Source organism: Portunus trituberculatus, chromosome 3, assembly GCF_017591435.1.
Source record: "Portunus trituberculatus isolate SZX2019 chromosome 3, ASM1759143v1, whole genome shotgun sequence".
Taxonomy (NCBI): Eukaryota; Metazoa; Arthropoda; class Malacostraca; order Decapoda; family Portunidae; genus Portunus; species Portunus trituberculatus.
This window is the reverse complement of record NC_059257.1, coordinates 6,546,990-6,570,767: the sequence shown is the minus strand read 5'-3', so window position 1 is coordinate 6,570,767 and position 23,778 is coordinate 6,546,990. Positions and strand designations below refer to the sequence as shown.

At 42.1% G+C, this 23,778-nt stretch overlaps 1 protein-coding gene across 1 annotated transcript; it reads right to left on the bottom strand.

The window, feature by feature from the left end:
• Positions 1–1,620: 1,620 nt before the first annotated feature.
• LOC123510176 (histone-lysine N-methyltransferase SETD1B-like) lies at positions 1,621–23,673 on the bottom strand. Its single transcript, XM_045265054.1, has 20 exons — positions 23,547–23,673; positions 21,592–21,754; positions 20,032–20,149; positions 19,560–19,655; positions 18,766–18,949; positions 17,326–17,536; positions 16,860–17,066; positions 15,258–16,634; positions 14,759–14,888; positions 14,254–14,436; positions 13,233–13,440; positions 12,879–13,105; positions 12,068–12,256; positions 11,058–11,303; positions 10,157–10,430; positions 9,515–9,805; positions 8,566–8,798; positions 7,434–7,628; positions 6,624–6,881; positions 1,621–5,885 (listed from the first exon to the last, which is right to left on the bottom strand). Exons 2-20 carry the CDS (start codon positions 21,735–21,737, stop codon positions 5,712–5,714), a joined length of 4,947 nt encoding a protein of 1,648 aa, XP_045120989.1. The 5' UTR covers positions 21,738–21,754; positions 23,547–23,673; the 3' UTR covers positions 1,621–5,711.
• Between the last annotated feature and the right edge of the window lie 105 nt (positions 23,674–23,778).

Genomic DNA, 23,778 nt, shown 5'->3' with positions numbered 1-23,778 from the left:
ATGTTCATGACTAAATTGTGCAAGTACCCACACGTTCAGGCTATTCATGTTTATTGTGATGGGTCAGTCAATGGGAGCAGGTCTGGATGTGGGCTGTTCATCCGTGACTACATCTCTGCCAATCTTTACACTGACACTGAGGTTTCCAGACGGCGCCCTGCACACGTCTTCCACTAGAGGAGAGCTGTATGCTGCACTAGAGGCGCTCCATATTGTGGCACCTCTCCATAAAAATGTATATTTCTTTATTGACAGTCAGGCTGCATTGTATGCCCTTCAATCCACCTCCCCCATGGACTGTGATCTAGTTAATAAGTGTCTTGATCTCATCCACGCCCTAGAAGGTGCTGGTGCCACGGTCCATTTCATCTGGATACCCTCTCATGTGGGTATCCCGTTAAATGAAAAAGCAGACCACCTTGCTCAGTGTGCCCTACAAGATGACACAGTGGACCCTGGCACTGAGTACACTCTGGGTTATGTTAAGAGTAGCATTAAGGACTTTGTACAAAGTAGCATTAGTGATCAGTTGGAGCTTTGTTGCCATAGGGGCAGTAGCACTAGTCTTCACTATGCACGTGTCTCCCAGAGCTGTGCTTACACCTACGGGAGACACACTGCATCACATGACAGGGTGGCAATGAGGCTCAGATTAGGCTACAAATACTTTGGGGAAGTCAGTGCTTCTCCTGGTGTGTGCTGTGTGCTGCACCAAGGGGACACACTCTGTGTCAATATATCATGGAATGTCCTCTCATTGCTAAATTTAGGCCACAAGGTCAACATGACTTGTATAGCCTCATTGACCATCTAGACTCAACCACTCTCAAGGATATACTCAGGGAATATCCTCAATTTGCCCCCAGACTGTAGGTTGTTTAGGCAATAAGGTGTGCAATACCTGTATTTATTTATTTAAGTACTTGTATTCTTGTTATGTATACTGTCTATATATTTTTGATACTTTAACCGTAAGTCTTTGCCCAGGGGGTGGGTGGCAAGGTCCATCCTCCTCCTTTGTTGTGTTTATTTATTAATTCAACAATAAATGTATCAATCAATCAATCAATACTACTACTGCTACTACTACACACACACACACACACAGTATGAGGAAGAATTTGTAATTTACATTGGTGTTTACATACTCTATTTCATTTATCTAATTTAATGATTTTTTATTGAAGTATTTTTATTTCTTGTTTAGTTTTTGCATTTAATACTATTTGTAATAAAGTAACATAAATAATATCATTTCTGTGTTTGTGCGTTGGTGGGGTTCGGTGGTGGTTTGGGTTTGGAGGGCGGGGAGGGAGTCCGATGGAGTGTTTTTCCAGGGTGTAAAAGTTGCCAGGACCGCCTCTGGCTGCAACTACTGTATATATATATATATATATATATATATATATATATATATATATATATATATATATATATATATATATATATATATATATATATATATATATATATATATATATATATATATATATATATATATATATATATATATATATATAAAACTCACTGGTTGATATTAAATCCTGTTTTCCCTTAGTTTTGTGACTGAACTCAGTAGGGGAGACCAAACACGCCATGAGTAGTAAAGGAAACACATCATTACAAAAGTACACAGTCTATTTACATATGATACAAATTACAATGAAACTGTACCACACAAAGTTCCTCAAAACATCATAAATAGTACAATATCTAAAAAAATGAAATGCGTCTTGGGCGAGGCTGCACGTCGCCCAAAAATGTCTAGTTTGTACCTGGGGAGCGAACTTCCCACTCTTACGCCGCCACCTGCCACTACCGAGACCCCGAGGGCGGCGGCGGCAGGGACAACAGGGAAACTGGGGAGTAGGTTTCCTTTATATACGAGATGAGCTGACCCACAATGCCCCAAGTGTCTATCTTGCTGCCGCCACCACCCTCACTGTCCCGGGCTGCGATGGATCTCTTCACTATGAAGAAACAATACTCTGTCAGTGAAAGGCATTACAGCACGACCCACTGGCTTTGGCATTGCACGCACCAAAGCTGGATATGTTATGTACAGACATCTGGATACACATACACAGGACACACACCTCATTCATTCACCAACCCCTGCTTCTCTCTCTTTAAGTCTTTATTTTTCATCCTAGTATTATAAAATTTAATAACTGAACTGTCTCCTCTCTCCCTTCTCGCTAACAACTCATCACCTATTAACTCTCCTTAAATAAAAACCTTAATTTTTCTTTCCATTATGAACTTAATGAACTGAACTGCATAACACATACCTCACTCATCTGCCATCTTCCTACGCCACAAAAATGCCCATTAGACTTTTCCTGGCATTGCAAAATTTGACAAGTCTAGTGTTTCCTCTCTCACAAACCCTGATTCTGTCTTTGTTTGGTGTCATCGCCTCTACAACAGTTGGTATGTCTTAAATGTTAAAGCCTCATGTTTACTGGTGTCCTGCTAGTGTTTGTTTACATTTAGGTAGTCACTTCCAAATCTAGACAGGATGCATTTGAGTGCTTATAAAGCAGAATTGAGTGAGCTTTCCCCTTAAACACACACACACACACACACACACACACACACACACACACACACACACACACACACACACACAGAGGTGCAGCACATCAAACTCACAATGGTGAAATTATTACATAAGAGTGATTGAAACCTTACATCACCATGTCTGAATGAAGTATGTAAATGTCTTTGTGTTCTTCCTGTACCAAACCTCAATGAAAGGTCTTGTATTCCTTTACACTATATACAGCAGAGCCACACACACCCCTGGTCCTCTGTCTGGCCTGTCACCACTCCATCGGTGAATTAGCAGCACCTAGCTTTGGAAATGATGTAAAAAAGGTGATTAGAGAGAGAGAGAGAGAGAGAGAGAGAGAGAGAGAGAGAGAGAGAGAGAGAGAGAGAGAGAGAGAGAGAGAGAGAGAGAGAGTAATACTGGAGTGCATGTTACAAAATATTCTCAACTATCCACAAACATCACATTTCATTATTTTTCTCCTATTCCACATAATCAAACACAAAGAAGAGTCTCACCCACTTTTAAGATAAACATCCTTTCCTTTAGCAGAGATTATTACACAAACATTAGCCAGAAAAATCAACATAAATAATAAACTCTACCTTCCTTTTTCTCATTCCTGTCTCCTGTCACTAACACAGCAACTGAGACCAACACTGGCACTCAGATGACACCTTTCTTTTAGCAGATAGACAGACAGACACAAGGACAAGAAAGGTACTGGATAAAAGCTTTGGAGGTGACAGACAGGCTGGCAAAACCATTCCCTTCCTCCCTTTCTATCTCTCACATGTAGTGGTATGATGCAGTGAGGTGATGGTGATGAAGTGATAGTGAATGGTGTAGCTTCTGTGCTGGTCCAGGTGAAAGGAATGAGATGCCAAGACTATCTATAAGGGAGACAGGGAAGGGCCTCCTCGATTTGTCTGTCTGGAGGGAGTGAAATGAGTAAGCTCTGTCCTTTTATCATACTGGAAATAGCTTGCTTGTGAAGAGATATGATAATTTTTTAAAGATTAGTAACAGTAAGATTAATTGAAATTACTTTCTGTTTAAATAAAAACCTTAAATAAATTGTCAAACAATGGAGGCAACCCAGCTTCTTGTCTCAATGTCTGTCTGTCTGCAAGTCCATGGAAAGATGATAACATAACGGATTATTCAACGTAACAAACAAAAAAATATAACACCAGCTGATGAATTATAAACCTGTCTTCTTACAGTATTACTCTTGCCCTTCCTGACACACACACACACACACACACATATACACCACCCCAAGGTCGTGGTCCTCCAGGCTTTGGCACGATACAAGAACCTTATCACATGCAATATATACACATAAAAGGTGGCTTTGCATGACTACAGATGCACCTAAGAGACCGAGTGCTCTTACAACGCTAACACACAACTGAGACTGCTGAGGAAGACAAACTAAAAGTGTACATATAAGTGTCAATTACCCATAAGTTACTGAGATTTAAGAGGGGCGGGTCAGGCAGCCTCTCCTCCTGTGGCGCTCACTACTCCATATGTATAAAACAGCTGGTCGCAAAGCATTCATTAGGTAGAATATAGAGTGGCAAGTGGACCTACAGTGGGCCCTATGAGGTAATGGGTGGCTCTGATGCACCACTCGCTATGCTCATCCTCTTTAGGTTTTGTCGCGAGTCTTCCGGCATTTCAGGGAAGCGTTGAGAAAATAGTTGCCGTAAGTTCCTCTCTTTGACGTCGGAAGGTTGACAGTCAGTGTTGGTGTTCTGGTTTGCTACGCTAGGATACATACACGAGTTTATACAAATGTAGCATATAAAATTAACGTTATTAGATAGTAAACGGAAGATGAGAATTTGATTAAAGATATTCCGCAGTAGAAAATAACAGCGTATGTATGTATGTATGTATGTATAGTAATTGGTCATAAGGTCGGTATACGAGAATATATATAGATTTTAATTAGCTAGCCATGGTGTGCGTCAGGCCAGGTCAGTGTCATGCACCGGGAAACTACCCTAATCTTGTTCCCTCGCCACCACCACCACAGACCACGCCGGTCACGACACAGCGCAATACTGACTCTAATCTTCATGACGGTTATAGTTGGCAGTGTCACCCTTCCAGACAACACACACTTGATGAATGTAAATGTCCAGCTGGCTATACTCCTACAAGACCTTCCTGGTTTGTCACGGTTAACTTTACCTAAAAACACACCTGCTTCGTGATCACACACTGTTATGAAAAGAAATGGTCCACCTCTACAAGACATCCCTGTTTGGTTCGTCAAGACTAACTTTACCTAAAACACCCCTGCAGTTATGAAATGGCTCTATCTCTGCACATTGACTCTAGTCTGTCAAGATTCACACACCACTGATGAGATAACACAAGACTGTCACAAAGATGGTGGTCTGTCATTGCTACATCACTTGCTTGTTGTAGTCCACACAGCCATTGCAGAGAGGAAACACAATGCATAGTAACTGATATAACTTATACAGTGATGGTTCAGTAATAAAGTTCAGAAATTCAAAGGTTGTTATATTTTTCCAGCTTTTTTCAATGCAGGTTATGTGTGTCACCCTCAGAGTCCACCTTGATGCCTCCCTTTACATGTGACAGCACAGCTAGGGTGACACAAGGGTGGACATCACATTCACTCATTCAAGGGTTGTTATATTTTTTCATCTTTTTTCAATGCAGGGTAAGTGTGTCACCCTCAGAGTCTACCTTGATACCTCCCTTTGCATGTGACACGAGGGTTGACGTCATATTCACTCATTCCATCGTGAACTGTATTGTTTTTATCACTTCACTGCAGTAATATCACAACACTGTAGTTCTGTTTGGTGTGGTTATTTAGCATTCACTGCCATTTGTTCCTTTCTGATTTGTTTCCTTCTGCACTACCTGAGGAAGCTGTTTAAATATTCTTTCTCATATATATCTCATATTTTCTTTCCTTTGCTGTAACAGCCAAAGTACTTGTTAATTATGTACTTAATCACCATGACAATGACCTGCCACCACCTAACCTCACTCACTTCCTCATCAGAAGAGTTAGGATACCACTGCATTAAAGGTCTGAGTTGCATCACCACATCAGCATCACCATCATACACCTGACCCTTTGTACCTCACGCTGCGGCTGCCCTTAGTTGAGCGTTCCCTTGCACTGAGCAGCACCGCACAGACACACGATCTTCTCCTCCTCGATAGGGAACTTGTAGTCGTACGTGATCTCCTCTCCACACGCTATCGGCTGCTTGGAGTAAATGACGATCTTCTTTTGGGTTTCCACAGATATGATTTTTGCATAGCAGTTGGGCTGGAGATAAGGAGATAGTGTTAGTATGATATAAAGCACTCTATAGACATGTGTTTATTATCACAAGTTTGGTGGAATATTAGAAACTTTAATTAATTTCTCAGTAAAAACTGTCAACTAAATTTCAGTCTTAATAAGTTAATCAGCACTCAATACAGGATGACAAATGTGTGAGGCTCAAACTTACTATCATAATTAGTGGTCTGCTCCATTACAAACTATTTCAATTCTTTCTCAATAAAAAAAATGTTAGCTAAATTTTAGTCTCAGTTAATCAGCACTCAAAACATGAAGAAAAACGTGAGGCAAAATCTTTACATTGTCAGCAGCCTGGTTGCATTCAACAATAATAAAACAGGAAGCTACAAATTAATCGCATCACCTCAGATACCAAAATGAAGTGTGCTAGGTTACCAATGTGAACAATAAAGAATAGAGCAAATCAATGGAAGAGAGAGAGAGAGAGAGAGAGAGAGAGAGAGAGAGAGAGAGAGAGAGAGAGAGAGAGAGAGAGGAGAGGAGAGGAGAGGAGAGGAGAGGAGAGGAGAGGAGAGGAGAGGAGAGGAGAGAGAGAGAGAGAGAAGAGAAGAGAAGAGAAGAGAAGAGACGAGACGAGAGAAAAAAAAAAAAAGAAAAGGAAATCACCAAACAAAACCAAGTCATGGAACCAAGACTCAGAAGAGAAAAAAAGAAAAAGGTAACCAACAAACAAGACCAAGCCATGACACCAAGACTCACGTTACAAGAGTGGTTGATGAAGCGCGCCAGGTTGCCACACTTGGTCGCGTCAATGATTGTCTCCATGTCGATCCTGAACAGGTAGGAGGAGCCAATGCCGATCTTCTCGTACTGAATCTCCCGCAGGTCGGCAATGATGGACCGGATGCTCTGCCCGACGTACTCTATCACCATCTCATCTGATCCGATCGCCTCCATTGCAAACAGACCCCAGTCGTGGATGCGGGACTTTCCAAATCTCAGCAGCTTCTTACGGAACTGAAAGGCAGGAAGTCAGGTCAGATGTGAGGGAATGCTTAAGTGCTTTGGATGTCTTCAATTCATTACATGTGTTTCAATAAAGTCAATCAGGTGTACAGACTGTTTCAATAAAGTCAATCAGGTGTAAAGACTGCTCTCTACTTATTGGCAGCCTTCCTACCCATAATATTTTCTAGCTTGAGTGACATGTCAACTCAAAGGATTTTAATGGGTAAATAAGTATCCTGAAATGTCACTAAAAACTCAAATTAATAATCATATCCTATTTCTTATATCTCTTTCTTTTTTCAAATCTAACTTTATCAAGCTTAAAAATTAATCATCCTTTCTTATTCTTTCCTGATCATTTTGCTTACATGATCACTTTTTATTAAAGTTTATCTTATTTCCTTTACCTCCTTATCAAATCTAACTTTTGAAGCTTAAAACCATTACTTCTTGTTGTATCCTGATCATTGTGCTGACATCACCCTTGCTGCATCCCCCACACCACTTCAAAACCTCAAAGTTCTCTACAAAATGTCCACCACACTTCATCACAGTCAGTACCTTGAGTTGGTTGAACTTGAGCAAATCAGAGTCGGTTTCATTGCCAAAGGCGGTGAGGAGTCGTCTCTGGAAGGACCGCACCTCCCTGCTGACAGCCATCTGGGTCAGTTTGGCCTTACTAGACTCCAGCACGGCCAGACTCTGCTGCTGTGGCTCCTCTGCTGCCCTCGCCGCATGGTCCTGGTGGAATGTGAACTGAAACAAAACAAAGGGAGGGAAATTATTATCATTACTGGGGCAAATTATCAAAACCTCTTCTTTTAACCGTCTTCCTGTAACCTCATAAACACAAGGATAGAGTTTAAGACAGTCCTGGTGAAATGTGAACTGTTTAACCCCTTCAATACTGGGACACATTTTTACCTTGAGATTTGTGTACAATTAGATCATTTCATTGATATAAGGAAGGGTCTATGGCATTCAGAAGATTAACGGCTACAGTTTTCACATTTTAGTCCCCCATATAAGTTTCTGAAGCTGTATAAAATCACCAAATAGTAACCAGAATGAATATGAAAATGCAGCATGGTACTCAAAGGGTTAAGATGAAATATGAAGTGAAACAAAAGAAAGGAGTGGAATCTAAGGGGAGAAGTTATCCAACTTCCTTTCTTAACTGTTTCTCCATAGCCTCATAAACCGAAGGATAGAGTTCAGGACAGTCTTGGTGAAATGTGAACAGTTTAAGGCTAATGGTGGTGAAATGAAAACTGAAACAAGAGAAAGGAGAGGAATCTAAGGGGAGAAATTATCAAATATCTTCCTTTAACTGTCTTTCCATAACCTCATAGACAGAGAAGTAGAGTTTAAGACAGTCCTGGTGAAATGTAAACTGTTTAAAGCTAGCGGTGGTGAAATGATAACTGAAACAAGAAAAGGAGTGGAATGATCAAACTTCTCTTAACTGTCTTTCCATAACCTCATAAATAAAGGGATAGTGTAAGACTAGTTGTGGTGAAATATGAACGGAAATGACAAACGAGTGGAATCTAATGGGAGGAAACATCAAACTTCTTCTTTTAACCATCTTCCCACAACCTCATAAGCAAAAACTGAGAACCCTAACCTCATTTAACCCCCTCTACAGCATTACACACCCCTAGCACCACAACACAGGGAGGGAAGAACAAACCTTATGCTTCTGTTTCTGTTTGGAGTCCACCTTGTAAATGCCTTCAGTACGTGCACACCCAGTCTTATGCAGTGGTAGGTCGTCCAATCGCCTCTTCTTCCTGGGCGGCAGTGGCACGTCGATAGGTGGATGGTCAACCCAGTGAGTGTCATTCAGCCAGTAAGATTGACTGTCATCCGCCAACATGCTCTCGTAACTCCTCTTTAGCAGCTCAATGTCCTCCTGGTCAATGCCTGTAGGGAACACATGATATTAGTAAAGATGGTCACCTGTACACTGTTTTTAACATAAGAGGGAAAATCTGATCAAGGGCAACACAAACAATTAAAGAAAAGCACTCACTTCATTGCCAGTTCCCAAGCAGGTATGAGAGTTAGCAAAAGAATGGGATAATGTCTTGAAACTCTACATGAAATCATATATTCAAAGATTGAGTAGAAATTGTGATTACCTGATTTTATGGGTTTTCAGCTTCAAATAGGATAATCAGGTTACGTTTACAGATAGAGTAAAAATTGTGAACATGTGATTTTATGGATTCGCAAAGAGTCAAATAGAGAGATCAAGTTGTTTGTCTTCACTTATATGCAAAGAATTCATGCTTAATAGTGACATTAAAAAGAATAGAGAGAAAGAGAAAAAAAAAAGCAATATTAAAAATGTACTGAATATGAAAACCTAAATCTACAACCAGTCCTTATTTGCACACAATTTTCAAGAAGCACAATTCATTAACAAAACCCTATTCCCTATAAACCACTTCTAAATATCTACAAACCATCATTTCCCACAGAAGACTTAAAAAAAATTAGCCAAACAAACTACTCCCTACAAAGTACTTCCAAAATCTCGTAAATCAAAGAAGCACATCTAACACACACCAGGACAAATAACACACACTAAGGAAGAGAATCAAAGGCCCAAACAGACACACACGGTAGCCACTCACCACGGATAAGGAAAGAATACAGCACGTTATATTCCTCCATCTGGTTGCGTGGTCTGAAGGCAACACGGGAGGAGGTCTTGGGTGGCACCTGGACCACTTTTCTCTTATCCAGCACCTCTTTCTTAACCTGCGTCTCCCGGTTCTCCTTTCCTCTGGGTTTGGGTGGCGTCAGTTTGCTGGCCCCGAGTTTAGGCACCTTTAGCTTATCTGCATCAGGTGGCGTTCTTGGTCTGGTGTAGTCGTGGTCTGAGTTACCCACCACCATCTTCTGGTCCTTCTCAGCTGACTCTTCTATTGAGGAAAGGATTGTTGGGTCATTTTGTTGCTCTTTTAATGCATAGACAAGTGTGGGGAGTGTGTTAGGTGCTTGTTGGTGTAAAAGTGGTTATTGGTGAGTGTGTAAAGTGACCATTAGTGTGAGGAAAAGTATAAATAATGAAGATGAGACTTTGTTGGGAAAATTATTGTTCTTTTTAATACAAGGGACAAATGAGAAAGTGTATAAATAATGAAGAATGAAAAGCTTTACTTGGGGAAATGATTACAGCTTCCTTATGAGACAGTGAAATTGAATACTTTCCATTCTTTCTCTTGGCTGGAAACTTTAATAAACAAGACACAGACACAGACACAGCAACTCACCAGGCGGCAAGAAGGAAGCATTGGTGCCATCTTTGGGAGCCCAGGGGAGACAGTAGCTGTGTTCCATGAGTACTGGCGACCTCTCCTCCTCCCCAGTGCTGCCAACCGTGCGCTGAGAGGACGACGAGGTGGTGGAGGTGCTGGAGGAGGAGGAGGAGGAGGAACGCACTCTCCCATTGACATCAGCACCAGCCAAGGCCATGAGTGCTTCTGCTGCCTCTGCTGACTCACCTAACCCATCCTCCAGGTCACTCTTCTCGTCTGCTGTGTCCGTCTGGGAAAAAATTAAGGTGAGTACATGTTTGTCTCTCTTATTCTTTTGTCTGTTTGGGGAAAAAGTAAGACGAGTACATATGTTTGTCTCTTTTTCTTTCTTTTTTTGCTTTTCTTTTGTCTGTTTGGGAAGGAAAACAAGGCGAGTACATGTTTGTCTCTCTTTTCTCTCTTCTTTTGCTTGTTTGGGGAAAAAGTAAGGCAAGTAAATATGTTTGTCTCTCTTTTCCTTTATTATTTTCTGTGTCTGTTTGAGAAAGAAGATAAGATGAGTACATATGTCTGTCTCTCTTTTCTCTTCTTTTGTCTGTTTGGGGAAAAAAGAAAGGTGAGTAAATATATTTGTCTGTCTTTTCTCTTATTCTTTTATGTGCCTGTTTAGGAAGGAAAGGTTAAGTGCGTAAGATTTTGTGCTTGTTTCTCTTTTTTCTTATCCTTTGGACCACATCCCGCATCCCCCCTATTATCTATTGTTTCTTAGGAGAATTATAAGTTTGTTTTACGCGAATTTTGAAATACGTGATGCTTCTTGGAATGCATCTATCGTGTAAATCGAGAGTTACCTGTAGTAAACAGAATAAATAAAAAAAATGTGGTACTGAAGAGATTAACCAAGACAACACTGTACCTCTGAGTCGTGGTCCTGGATGGCAGGGGGCAACACCACAGGCTGCTCCTCTTTTCTTCTCTCCTTGGCCTTCTGTGTCTTGTCTTGCTTGGGTGTGAGGGGCGGTGATGTCTTGCTGGCCTTCTTGGTGACTGGTGATCTGGGTTTTCTTGGTTTTGGTGGCCTCTTTGCCTTGGTTGTGGTGGTGGGGGTGGGTGTGGAGGTGGTGGTGGTAGTGGTCTTTTTGGATATGGATGGTGGTGATTTCTGTAAAGGAAAGGAATGAGGTTTTGCAGAGTCCATTTACTTTTTTTTATTTTGTGAGGGAAAGACAAGGAAGTGGTGTGATGATTTAGTGTTTAGTATGAATTTGTAAACACTTTCAAGAAACAACACATTACTTCCTGTTTCAAGAAGGAAAGGGAAGAAATATAATGATTTGTAACATCTATGAGGCCTTGGAAAACTGTTGCAGTAAATGAATAAAGCATTTTAATAGTTTTTTTATAGTTCCAGTGTCAGTTTAACAAGATTTCTACATTATCAGCAAGAAAAATCTTGAGAATTCAGCTAATCACCTGTGGCCTTTGAAAACAGCCATGCTACGCAGTAATTTAAATTAAATGCATTTTCATGGATATCTTAAGATTTCAGTGACACATTAACAGGAAAAACACTGAACAGAACACAGCTAATCATCTTTGTAGCTTTTGAGAACAATCATGGTGAGCAGCAGTTGAAGTTACAAGCATTTTCAAGGTTTCAGTGACAGATAAACAAGATTTCTACATTAGTAACAGGAAAAACAAAGAAAATAAAGGAAGAAAATGTTTACAAATGACCTTCACTTCAAGCCACAGACAGGTTTCAAGACATTTATTCCAGACTATTGGTGAACTCTATTGTTCTTTAAGGGAGCTGGCAATCAAGTGGGCCTTTTTTTTCTTTGTTGACTGGCTTCCCTTCTTGGAAAAAAAAAAAAAAAAAAAAAAAAAAGTGAAAAATTAAACATAAGCCCTGCCACAACAAACCTTCACTGGTGGAGGGCATGGAACAGGGGTGGCGTCCTCCTCTGCGTCAGCCATCCACGCATCTTGGTCCTCGTCTGGTAGGAACTCAGGCAGTGGTGTGGCAGGGCGGTCGTGTTCAGGAGTCCTCATCACACTCTCCACCACTGATCTCACATCTGCCTCAAACTCCGCTTCTAGTCTTCGCAGCTCCTGGTGGTGGAAATGTGAAGTCAAGGTGTGTGAAAGGTTCCTCTTGAGTTCAGTGTGTTTGAAAGCTTGTTTACCTTTTCAGTTCAGCCATTTTTGCTCCCATAATCCCTGTGTTTTTCAGATATATTTGTACTGGTGGTGGAAAGATGGAATGGAGGTGTGTGAAAGGTTCCTCTTGTGTTAGTTGTTTGAAAGCTTGTTAACCTTTTCAGTTCAGCCATTTTTGCTCCTATAATCCCTCAGTGTTTTTCAGATATATTTGTACTAGTTAGTTTTGTAGCATAAAAAATGAAAGGAATGTTTAAAAGCTTGTTAACCCTTTCAGTACTAGTAATTTCTTCCCATAATCCCTTAGTGTGTTCAGACATATTTTTGTACTAGAGTATATTAACTAGTTTAGTATAAAGAATGGAAAATAAGAGTGTTTGAAAGCTTGTTAACCCTTTCAGTACTGGTTATCTTTTCCCTTATAATCCTTTAGTGTTTTACAGATATAAATGTAGAAAATATATGAGATTTTACAACACAGATGATGTACGAGAGAGAGAGAGAGAGAGAGAGAGAGAGAGAGAGAGAGAGAGAGAGAGAGAGAGAGAGAGAGAGAGATATGTCATAGCTTTACCTTGAGTTCTGATGGCTCATCCTCAGTGACTTTCTTTGTTGCCTTCGTCGCCTCCTCCTCCCCTTCCTCCACTGTCTTCTCCTCTCCCTCCTTCTCTTCTTCACTGTCGGATGAGGAAGAATCTGACTCTGACTCAGAATCAGAAGACTCGGAACTGGAGGAGGAGGAAGACGAGGAGGAAGAGGAAGAGTCGTACTTCTCCTCCTCTGACGACACTTCACTGACCGCTGAAGAAGAGAAAGTACATAAGTGTGAGTGTCTGATTAAGAGTGCACTTCAATTGTTTCATCTCACACACACACACACACACACACACACACACACACACACACACACACACACACACACACACACCTGAGTCAACATCCGAGGACCACTTTGTTTTCCTCTTAGTGGTCGCCGGAGAAGGTTTGGGTTTGGGTTGAGGTGGGACGTCCTCAGGGACAGAGTCCTCGTCTGACGATTCCACTCTCTTCTGCTGTGACTGTTTGCTGTCCTCATCTGACGGCACGCCCCGGCTGTCCTCGTCCATGCATGGTGGTGAAGGTGGCTTGATCTTGGGCTGTGGCAAAATAGCGTTAGTGTCTTAGCTTTGGTGCTCAGAAATTTACATGGAAGCTAACTCTTGAAAGTCTGACCCTTCATTACACTCATTATTCACTAACACTGTATCATTTGGTGATCAGAAATTTACATAAGAGCTAATTCTTGAAAGTCTGACCCTTCATTACACTCATTATTCACTAACAATGGATCATTTGGTGCTCAGAAATTTAAATGAAAGCTAATTCTTGAAAGTTTGACAACTCTCATCACACTCATTATTTACTTAGCATTGTATCATCTTTGGTGCTGAAAATGCTGAGATATTTACACAAAAGCTAACTCGTCATTCTGACTTCTCATCATCACTCATTATTTACTGAGTCTTTATATGCTTCACAAGTACAGCACTCTTCACTACATTACACTCACTATTCACTGGATCAAATAGTGAGTTACCATCATATCTTCAGTGCTGAGAATACTGAGATATTTATACAAAAGCTAACTCATGTAAGTCTAACCCTTCACCATCATCACACTCCTTATTCACTAGCTCTTTACCTACTCCCAAACTACAGCACTCTTCTCTACTAGTTCCCCAATACCCTATCCTTGGTTTGTGTCACTACCAATGTCTGAGAGATGTTAAAAAATAGTTTCCTGCAAAGATGTGTTGAGACTTAGAACAGTTTGAGTGAGGAAGTGGCATCAGCAACGAGTGTGCATAGTTTTAAAGAGAAATTGGATAAGTGTAGATATGGAGACGGGGCCACACGAGCATAAAGCCCAGGCCCTGTAAAACTACAACTAGGTAAATACACACACTTACCACTTTCCTGAAGGAGGGCATCTTGGGCATGGCCGCTCTGAAGCCAAGGCCGAGGGATCCCAGTGAGTCCAGCCCAAAGCCTTCCCGAGTCTCCAGTAACGAGGAAATAGAGTTGATCTTTTCAATCCTCGTCTGGGGACCCGCCACTGTGTCTGCGTTGTTTTCCCGCACCACACTCTGGGCCTGTGGTAGTAGGCAGGTCAGCAAGGCACTATACACAATTTGGATGGCTCAGATAAAGTGACATAATGAATACACAAAGCAATAGACGAAGCTGTTAAAAAATAAAGTGGTATTAATCTTTTAGCCTCTCATAGCTGCAGTGTATCACTTGCTATCTTCCACTGCTGTTTTCATGCTAATTTCTCTCCTTCCACAGACTCACTAAAGGTCTATTTTCTCCCCACCTGTACTCTGTCCACTTCTCTAAGGCAGGAATTTTAAATAAAGGCCTGAAGGACTCAACTGCAAAGATACAAAGGAGTCAACACATGCACTGCCTCACCTTGAACTTCCTCTCCTGCTCATCCCACCACGCCTCAAACGTCTTGAAGGCCGTCGCCTCAATCATGCGCTTGTTAAAGTCACGCTTCAGGATGTTCTTCAGCTCCTCAATGACTGTGTCAAGCACCGCACTGACAAAGACACACATACACATGCACAAAGTTAAACGCTACCCAAACATAAACAAAGCAAAAGATGCTTCAAGTTTTGACTCTTATTAACTATAGTAAGAAGAAATTATTGTCTTCCTTTACTTAGAAATTACTTTAGTCTCTCAAAGTGTCAACAAAAATAATAGTAGTGAAATTAAATAAATGACATTTAATGTGTTTTCAAATACAAATGAAGCCATTTATCTTTTGGTAGGTAAATGCATAATTTACATGTACAATTAATAAACTTTCTAAAATTCATAATCCATAATATATAAAAATATTTGAATAAAGGAAAGATTGAATAGAAAATTGTATTCTAAAACTGTGAGAGAGCGGCACACTTACTTGATGGTTGGGTCGTGGTACTCCCCACTCTTGTGGTTCGTGTCCCCGGTCTGTGGCTGGGGGTAGCCGGGGCCAAAGTATGGGTACTGGTTCTGCCCGGTGAGGTTGGTGCCCGGGGGAGGGTGGGTGAGCTGGGGGTAGTTGGAGGATAGGGCCATGTAGCCGGGGTTGTAGCCGGGGTAACTGGAGACTAGGCTGGTGGGGTAGCCAGGGCCTGGGGGCGGGGGTTGCCAGGTGTAGGTGGTCTCCTGGGGCAGGGATGTCGTGGCAGGGTAACCGGGCGGCAGGTAGGAGGTGGGGTAACCAGGGGGTGCGGCATAGTGGGGGTAGCCTGGGGGTGGAGCAGAGTATGGGCCGGGAGGGATGGGGACATCCTGGTGCAGGATGGGGTCCTCGGTGGAGCTGAGGCTGGACAGACTCATCCTGTCGTCGTCCAAGCCGTTGACCTGGCCCTCCTCTGCACCGTCCGCCTCATTCTCCTCCTTCACCTCCTGCTTCACCTCCTCCTTCACCACCACCTTCTCTGCCTTCTCTTTCTTCTTCACCTTCTTCTTCTTGAGTTTCTTGAGGCGCTCCCTGTTCTCCTCCTTCTCCCGCTGCTGTGCCTCCATCTTGAGCTCGTTGCTCTTCTCGTGCCAGTGCAGGTACATCTCCTGGGACAGAAACGGGGAGGGAGGGGTGGACAGTGGCTCCTGGGGCCCCTCTCCCCCTGCACCCCACCCTGCCTGGCCCTCCCCACTACTGGACACCATGGAGCCCTCCCCCACTTCACTATCACTGCCGCTGCCACAGGAGGAGTCTGACTCCCTGCCGGAGGTGCCACTGCTGCTGGAGCTGGAGGTGGAGGTACTGGCAGCGGCAGCAGCAGCCTGGGCAGCGGCGTCCCCGTCCCTGGGCGCGCCCTCGGAGGTGCGGGAGGTGTCTTTGCCGTTGTCGTCCTCATCGCTGCCGATGCCGAGGGCCAGGAAGGGTGGGGCCATGCCGCTGTCCTTGTTCTGCAGCAACATGGCGATGCGGGTGTCCAGGTCCAGGCTGCTCTTGTCCTCCTCCTCCTCAGACTCTGGCTTGGGCTTGGTGGCGGCCGCCGCCTCTGACCCTTCCGGCCGCTCCTCAGACTTGGGCCGGCCGGGGGGGGCGGCCGGAGGTGCAGGGGCGGCCCCCCCCGGCCCCTCAAAGGCTTCTGGGTGGGAGTTGCGCTGGTAGTGGTACCGGGTGGCAGCGTCCCAGGAGTGCTGAGGCGGCGGGTGGTGGTCTGGCGGTGGTGGGTGGCCGGGCTGGTGCGGCGGGGCGGGGGGCCAGGTCTGTGGTGGTGGTAGTGGGGGGGCAGAGGTACCTCCACCCCCCCAATGATGACTGCCACTGACACCGGCGGGGTACCTGCAGGAGACACAGACAATACACTCACACTGAACATAACACAACCTTTCTCCAGAACACTACAATTCTGCATCACTCATTTCACCTTTCCTTGAAGACTTCCTTTGAGAACCTCTTTCTTTGGCACTCTTAATCCCTTATCCAGTGCCTCTACATAAAAAATTGAAAACAAAATAAAAACCTGAGTACCCACAAGGCAGCACAACACAAGGGGTCTTCACTTACGTTCCTCGGTACTCATGGTAGGGGTAGCCGGGGTAGTGGTACTGCTCATAGCCAGGAAAGTTCTGCTGCTGGTAGGGGAACTGTGCTGCCTGCCGGTGCTCCGGGAAGAACGGAGGCTGCACAGTGGAGTTAGCGGAGGAGTGTGGCGGTGGTGGTGGCTGAGGCGGTGGCAAGGCTGGCACGCTGGGCTTCCTAGGCTCCTCAAATCTGACGCGAAGAAAGTGGTGGCATTATCGTGAGGCAAAAAAAAAAACCACTCTCTCTCTCTCTCTCTCTTTGATAATCTCACACTATGTATATTATAACAAACTGAATGTAAATAGACAAAAAAACACCCATAAAGATGAAAAAAAAAACACTCTCTCCAATAATTTCAAACCGCATATATTAAGACACACTAAAGGTAAATAAATAAACAAAACCACAAACTTATGAAAAACACTCACTCACTCACTCACTCTCTTACCTGGTGCGTTCAAATTCAGTCTTCTCCGCATTCCGTCTCTCTCTGTCCCGACTGGATTGACTCTCCTCATCAGAAGAAGGTGGTGGTGGCGGCGGCGGCGGCTTGGCTGGTGGTGGCGGCCTCTTCTTGGCTTCTTTGGCTTCCTCCTCTCGCTTCGCCTCCTCTTCCAGCTGCTCCCCGACCTCAGCCACACGCTTCTTGCACTCCTGACCTGTGACGGGAGACCAGGCGACCAGTTAGTTCTGAGAGAGAGAGAGAGAGAGAGAGAGAGAGAGAGAGAGAGAGAGAGAGAGAGAGAGAGAGAGAGAGAGAGAGAGAGAGAGAGAGAGAGAGAGAGAGAGAGAGAGAGAGAGAGAGAGAGAGAGAGAGAGAGAGAAGAAAGACAATGATTTTTTTTTTTTTTTTTTTATTTAATTGATTTATACCATGTGGGCTTTTCACGGGAATTTCTGGGCTAAAGGGGATACTTTTTGTGGTACCTCCTATCTCAAAGCCCACCCACTAGGAAACCCTTACCCCGAGTGAGGAAGCCCAACCTACACTCAGACCGTGGACAGGATTCGAACCTGTGCACTTGGAAACCCCTCGGACCCCAAAGCAGGCGTGGTTCCACTGTACCATGGTGATCTTAAAAGCATAACTTATTTTCATAGTTAAAATGTTACTGTGTTTTACATTCTACATACGTGACTAAGAAACAAAAACAAATTGGTAAGTTGCAAAAAGTAAATAAACAATAAAAATAATAAACAAATAATAAAAAGGATAATTAAGAATAAAATATGTAAACTACTATTAACATCCAAGTGGGTCTTTTGGTTTAGTGTTTTGTTGCACTTGGCCAGATTTACCCTCTTACATTAAAAAAAAAAAAAAAAAAAATAATAATAATAATAAAAAAAAAATAATAAATAAATAAATAAAATATAAATAAATAAATAAAAGTGTCTCCAAGTAATACATAAACACTGGAAAAAATAAAGTGTCTGGTAAACTCTGGAACTCCCTGCCTGCTTCTGTATTTCCAACTATCTATTATTTTCAAGACTTCATTATTTTAAGAGGGAGGTTTCAAAATATCCTTTTTCTTTTTTTGGCTAACTCTTTCTGACCTGCAAGGGGACTGACAATTAAATGGGATTTTTTTTTTCTATTTTTGTCCTTGGCCAGCTTTCCTTTCTTAAAAAAAAAATAAATAAATAAATAAAAATAAAAGGTAATGAGTAAGGGCCAGAACTCACTGAACTAAGATGGCCCTTCTTTATCTTTGTTGTCCTTGGCCCACTTTCCCTTCTATACAAAAAAAAAAAATAAATAAATAAATAAAAAATAAATAAAAATAAAAATAAATAATAATAATAATAATAACAATAATAACAATAATAATAAAAAAAGAAGTTGGGGGTGGGGGTGGGGTAACAAGCAAGGGCCGCCACTCACCGAATGGGTCAAGAAACACCTGCAGCACCTTCCCCATGAGAGTGACATTGTTGAGCTTCTTGACACAGTGCCGCGCTGACTCTGGCTCCTCAAACACCAGCCGGCCCACACCCAGGTGCTTGCGGGACAGTTCATGGGTGAAGATCTCGAGCTGCTGAATTGACCCACACTGGTGCTTGTTGACCTGCACACACACATTTTCAGTGTAAATTTTTTGATGCACTGCCAAATTAATAAACCGTATATTATTATTATTATTATTATTACACACACACACACAAAGAAGCATTTATTAGTTTCGTTCTTGATATTTGGATGTACATGAAAAGTTTATTGTTTCATTCTTATTTGGTCAATTTTGTTATATACCTTCTTTTTATCTCCTTGTTGCCATATTCATTGCTTGTTTCTCAGTTTGTCTTTCTGTCTGTTTCATTGTTGTTGTATATTATGTTTAATTCTCTGTCTATTGCTTTCTGTCTCTGCACTACTTATTAATCTATTTGTCAGTATTTTTCTATTATTTCTGTCATCTTTCCACTCTAATTAATTCCTGTCTATATTTCTCTATCTACATCTATCTATATCCTTCCATCTACCTCTCCATTACTTACAAACAGGTACATTACTAAACAAGCCTGTCCTTTCACTACAACTCACACTCACAATTCAATCATGGAGATGCTGGCTGTCAATTCACGTTTATTTCTGTCTATATTTCTCAATCTTTCTATTTCTCCATCACTACGTACGTTACTCAATAGAACTGTCCCTTCACTACACCACACACTCACGATTTCATTATGGAGGAACTGGTTGTCAATATTATCGTTGATGTTGAAGATGGTGACTTCGAGAGGTGGCGGTGGACCTACGTAATCTGAGTCAATCTGCAACACAAACACAATAGTCAGTTAGGTGTGGAGACTCTATTCAAGCACAAACAGTATTTATCTTTGAATGTTCCTGCAATACCTATACTTTTTTAATCCTTTGAATGGTATAGTACCACAGAAACTTTCTTAAAACTCGTCAACTTTCGAAAAACACGCAAAATATTAATCTGGGAATCTTCCAGCAACACTCAAATATTACTAATCTCTATGAATCTTCCAGCAACATTCAAACATTATTAAATCCGTGAATCTTCCAGTAACATAAAAACATTCAGAAACTCATCCACCTTCCATCAATACCCAAACATTTTTAATCCTGCCAGTATTCCAACACCCAAACACTTGTCCCGGCAACACTCCAGGGCCTGACCTTGAAGCGCGGGACTGTGAGGTCCATAGTCTCTGGGCGAATCCATATTTTGTGTTTTCTTGGGTCACGCAGCACAACAGGAGGGTAAGTTGGGTCGCCTTCCACCACGCCCTCAAACCTGAACAGGGACGACAAGGGATAACACGGATTCTTACGTTCTTTCACCTTAACCTTACTAGGATGCATTTTTACTATGAGTTTTGTGTACGATTAGACGATTTTATTTACATTAGCAAGAGTCTAAAGGGTCAGAAGAATAATGGCCACAGTCTTTGCTATTTTGATCCCCCCACATACGCTTCTGAAGTTGTATAAAATTGCCTAATAGTACGAATAACTATGGAAATGTATCATGGCGCTGAAGAGGTAAACATCTCAGACAGTGTTTATAATGTGTGTGAGTGATTGCAGAAAATAATGCACAACTTACAAGGGTGACTAATATATTCTTTCATCTTAATATTTCTGGAAAGTGAATATTAACCTGTGAATGCAGAAAACACAAATTGAAGGGGTGACTATTAGGTTTTTCTTTCATTGTCTTCTAAATGTCTCTGGTAGTGTGTAGTTGTGTGAAAGCAGAAAACAAGGCACAGTTCTTAGAGATAAGTATTACATTCTCCAGCACCATCTTAACATCTTTGGGAGTGTGTGTGAAGGAAAGTGAAGGCAGAAGGCAAGGTAATATAAATCTGAGGTACAATTTGGTACATTCATTTCAACATCTTTAGTTCTGTGCAATGAAGTGAATATAGAAAACTAGGCACAACTTTCAGGGATGACTATTAAGTTTGTTTATTACCATGTGAAGTGGGTCAATGCACAAAGCAACACACATCTCACAAATATGAATGTCAGGCTCTAAACTACTAATATCTTCTGCTCTTTGAAATTATACAAATCAGTGATGGCGCAGATATCAATAACCTTCGCTCACAAAAAGCACCTAATTCTTATCATTCTAGATAAGATAGCGATTGTTTCCTCATCATCACTTTTTAGCATCAAGTGGCAGTTAGTGAAGGTAGTCTGCATATTCACTCATATGAAGACTTACTACACAAAAACAGGTCACTGGTACTAAATATCTTCCTCACACCCTTATACTCAGTAACTTGCCAGGATGCTTATCAGATAGTTACCACCCTTACACACACTAGTACACTTTGGCACTCTTATCACCTCCCTGGGATCCTTAAGCACACTACCACATCTTGTCAGCACTAGCAACCACCACCAACACTTAAACCACTGCTTCTCAAATAGTGGTAGAATGAAATGCACTCAGTAATCTGGTTACTAGTGGAGTCAAGCTTTCAAACATCACACGAGTTTATAGATGGGAATAATAGGAGGAAATAGGTAGGTAGGTGTACTTCAAATAGGGATTACCATGTGTAAGCTCCCCTTATTTTACGTTGAGGCTCTTTAACACACAGTAATATGAGGAATTTTTTACACAGTACACCTTATTAACACACCAAACGCCTTCCCTACACACTCAATCGCTCTATAACGTGTCGACACCACCACGAACACCTTCCAGCACACCACACTCACCTGTATAGTTTGCTGGCCCCATTAACAAGTACTGGGTCAATGAGAAGCTTGTAGTTCCTCTTGGACTGGTGTGGTGGTGGCGGTGCATGCTTCTGAGGACCCCCGTGCTTGCTGGTGTGGTGGGGCGGGGCGGCGCGCTGCTCCATCGTACAGCAACGACCCCCTGTGGGAAGGACACCATGATAAAATGTGTATCGTAACGTATTTTGACATTACTCTCTATAAACACACGACTTAACAAGACTAATGACAGTCTTCTAGGTTAATCTCTGAGAAAACCCCAAGGGAGTTAGAAATAGATAAAATCATGAAAAGGAGTTAGAAATAAAGTTAATATTGAAATTGTTAGAGGGAGAGACAGCCAATCGGGACAGTGCCGTGTGATGCTGGCCACAAGAGGAAGGAAGGGATGCAAGTATGTGAAGCTGAGGGCTGTGTGAGATCTTTACCCTCTTTGTGGTCCTACCTGTCAATGATACAAGACATATAACACTCACTACTGCTGCTGTACTTGTCTGTTGCTTATGTGATTTTTAGATTCAAAGTTGCCAGTCTTAATATCTCCATAACTACAGGACTTTTTGGTTATGCTTTTACCTCCTGTCAGTCTGCCCATGTCAACCTGTTCTGCCTTGGCACCATCATTCCTGCCAACTACTCCTTCGGTGTTAGATTCTAGCTGGGCCCGATTGCTCCTGTCAGCTTATACCCTGCTGTCTGGTTGTTCTGCTGACTTCTGTTTATCCTACCAGCTTATATCACCACAATCTTCCCTGCTGTCTGGCTGTCCTGTTGGCTTCACTTTATCCTACCAGCTTACATCACTGCAATCTTCCCTGCTGTCTGGCTGTCATGCTGGCTTCTGTTTATCCTGCCACCATATATCATGACTACTTTCTCTGCTGTCTATGGCCTTGGGCTTCAATTTAGTGTGGTGTTAGTGTATTGACAGACCTATTTATTATGTTTTAACCAGGGTGGAGTTATTTTTTTCTATTTTTATGACACATTACCTTGTTTTTTCTTCATTTAAAGCCTTGTACTGATGTGTAGAGCTCCCCAGGCAGTGTGTGTGTATGTGTGTGTGATGTTCTGGTGTCATGGCTGTGTGAGTGTTGCAATTGGCCAGTGTATGTTTGTTCCTCTGATGTCATGCCTCTATGGCCTCCTTAACCTAACCTAACCTTGCAAACTGATAACAAGAAAACTGGGTAACCTTCAAAAATAATAAACTGAGAGGACAAAAACTCAGGCATATGACAACAATAGAATGTAGTTATTAAGAATACTTTTAATTGACACTAACCTAACCCAATACACTGAAACTTATGAAGAACAACATGCAAAACAAAATCTGAAGTAAGAATAAAGATGACAAATAAATAATAAGGTTAATATGCTTAGCCTCATCATAACACTGACATAACCTAACCTGACGATGAAAACTGTCAACATCTGGATAACAAACAAAACAAGATCATAACAGTGGAATATAAAGTCATAACAAAATAAATGAATAAATATTAGCATAGATGTTGTTTCCCCACACAGACATAACCATATATAGTTGAAACATAAAATACCCAACACAACTTTCAAAACAAGACACGCCACGCAACACAAACAACACAAGTAAGAAAGAATACATCCAAATATGAAATGGAGACACACAAAACACACCCAAACACAGAACCACCATCACACACCACACACAGACAAACAAACGCAATATACACCACTTTAACCACAAATCACACACCACAACACACGGGCAGGACAAGAACCACCACCACCTCCACCACAAACACCATGCAGCAACACACATCACAGCAACACAGCCCAAGGAACACCCGAGCTTGATTTAACACACTGCACGGCTTATTTGAGGAGTATAAGAGGGTTAAAGTAAAGGGCGTGTGGTGGGGAGGCGTGGGGGTGGGCGGGGCGGCAAGTACCTGAGTGAAGTGGTCAGTGGTGTGGGTAAATGAGCGTGGTGGACATCTCAGACTCACGCTCCTCTGGCCGATACAAACACTTCCAAGGCGGCCTCCACTACTGCTCGCATCATAATAAACACTAAATATACTCCCACCTCCACTTTTATCGTGTTTTACTGTGACTAAAATTTTAGTGTGTGGATTTTGTTTGGTTTGTGTTCCTTCGGTTGGGTTTTAGTTAAGGGTATTT

Coding starts and splice junctions, on each gene's coding strand:
- LOC123510176 (XM_045265054.1), bottom strand. CDS start 21,737: ATGGAGCAGCGCGCCGCCCCGCCCCACCACACCAGCAAGCACGGGGGT. Junction 16,635..16,859: donor TACCATGAGTACCGAGGAAC/GTAAGTGAAGAC, acceptor TGTCTCCTGCAG/GTACCCCGCCGGTGTCAGTG. Junction 12,257..12,878: donor ATGAGCCATCAGAACTCAAG/GTAAAGCTATGA, acceptor TTCCACCACCAG/GAGCTGCGAAGACTAGAAGC.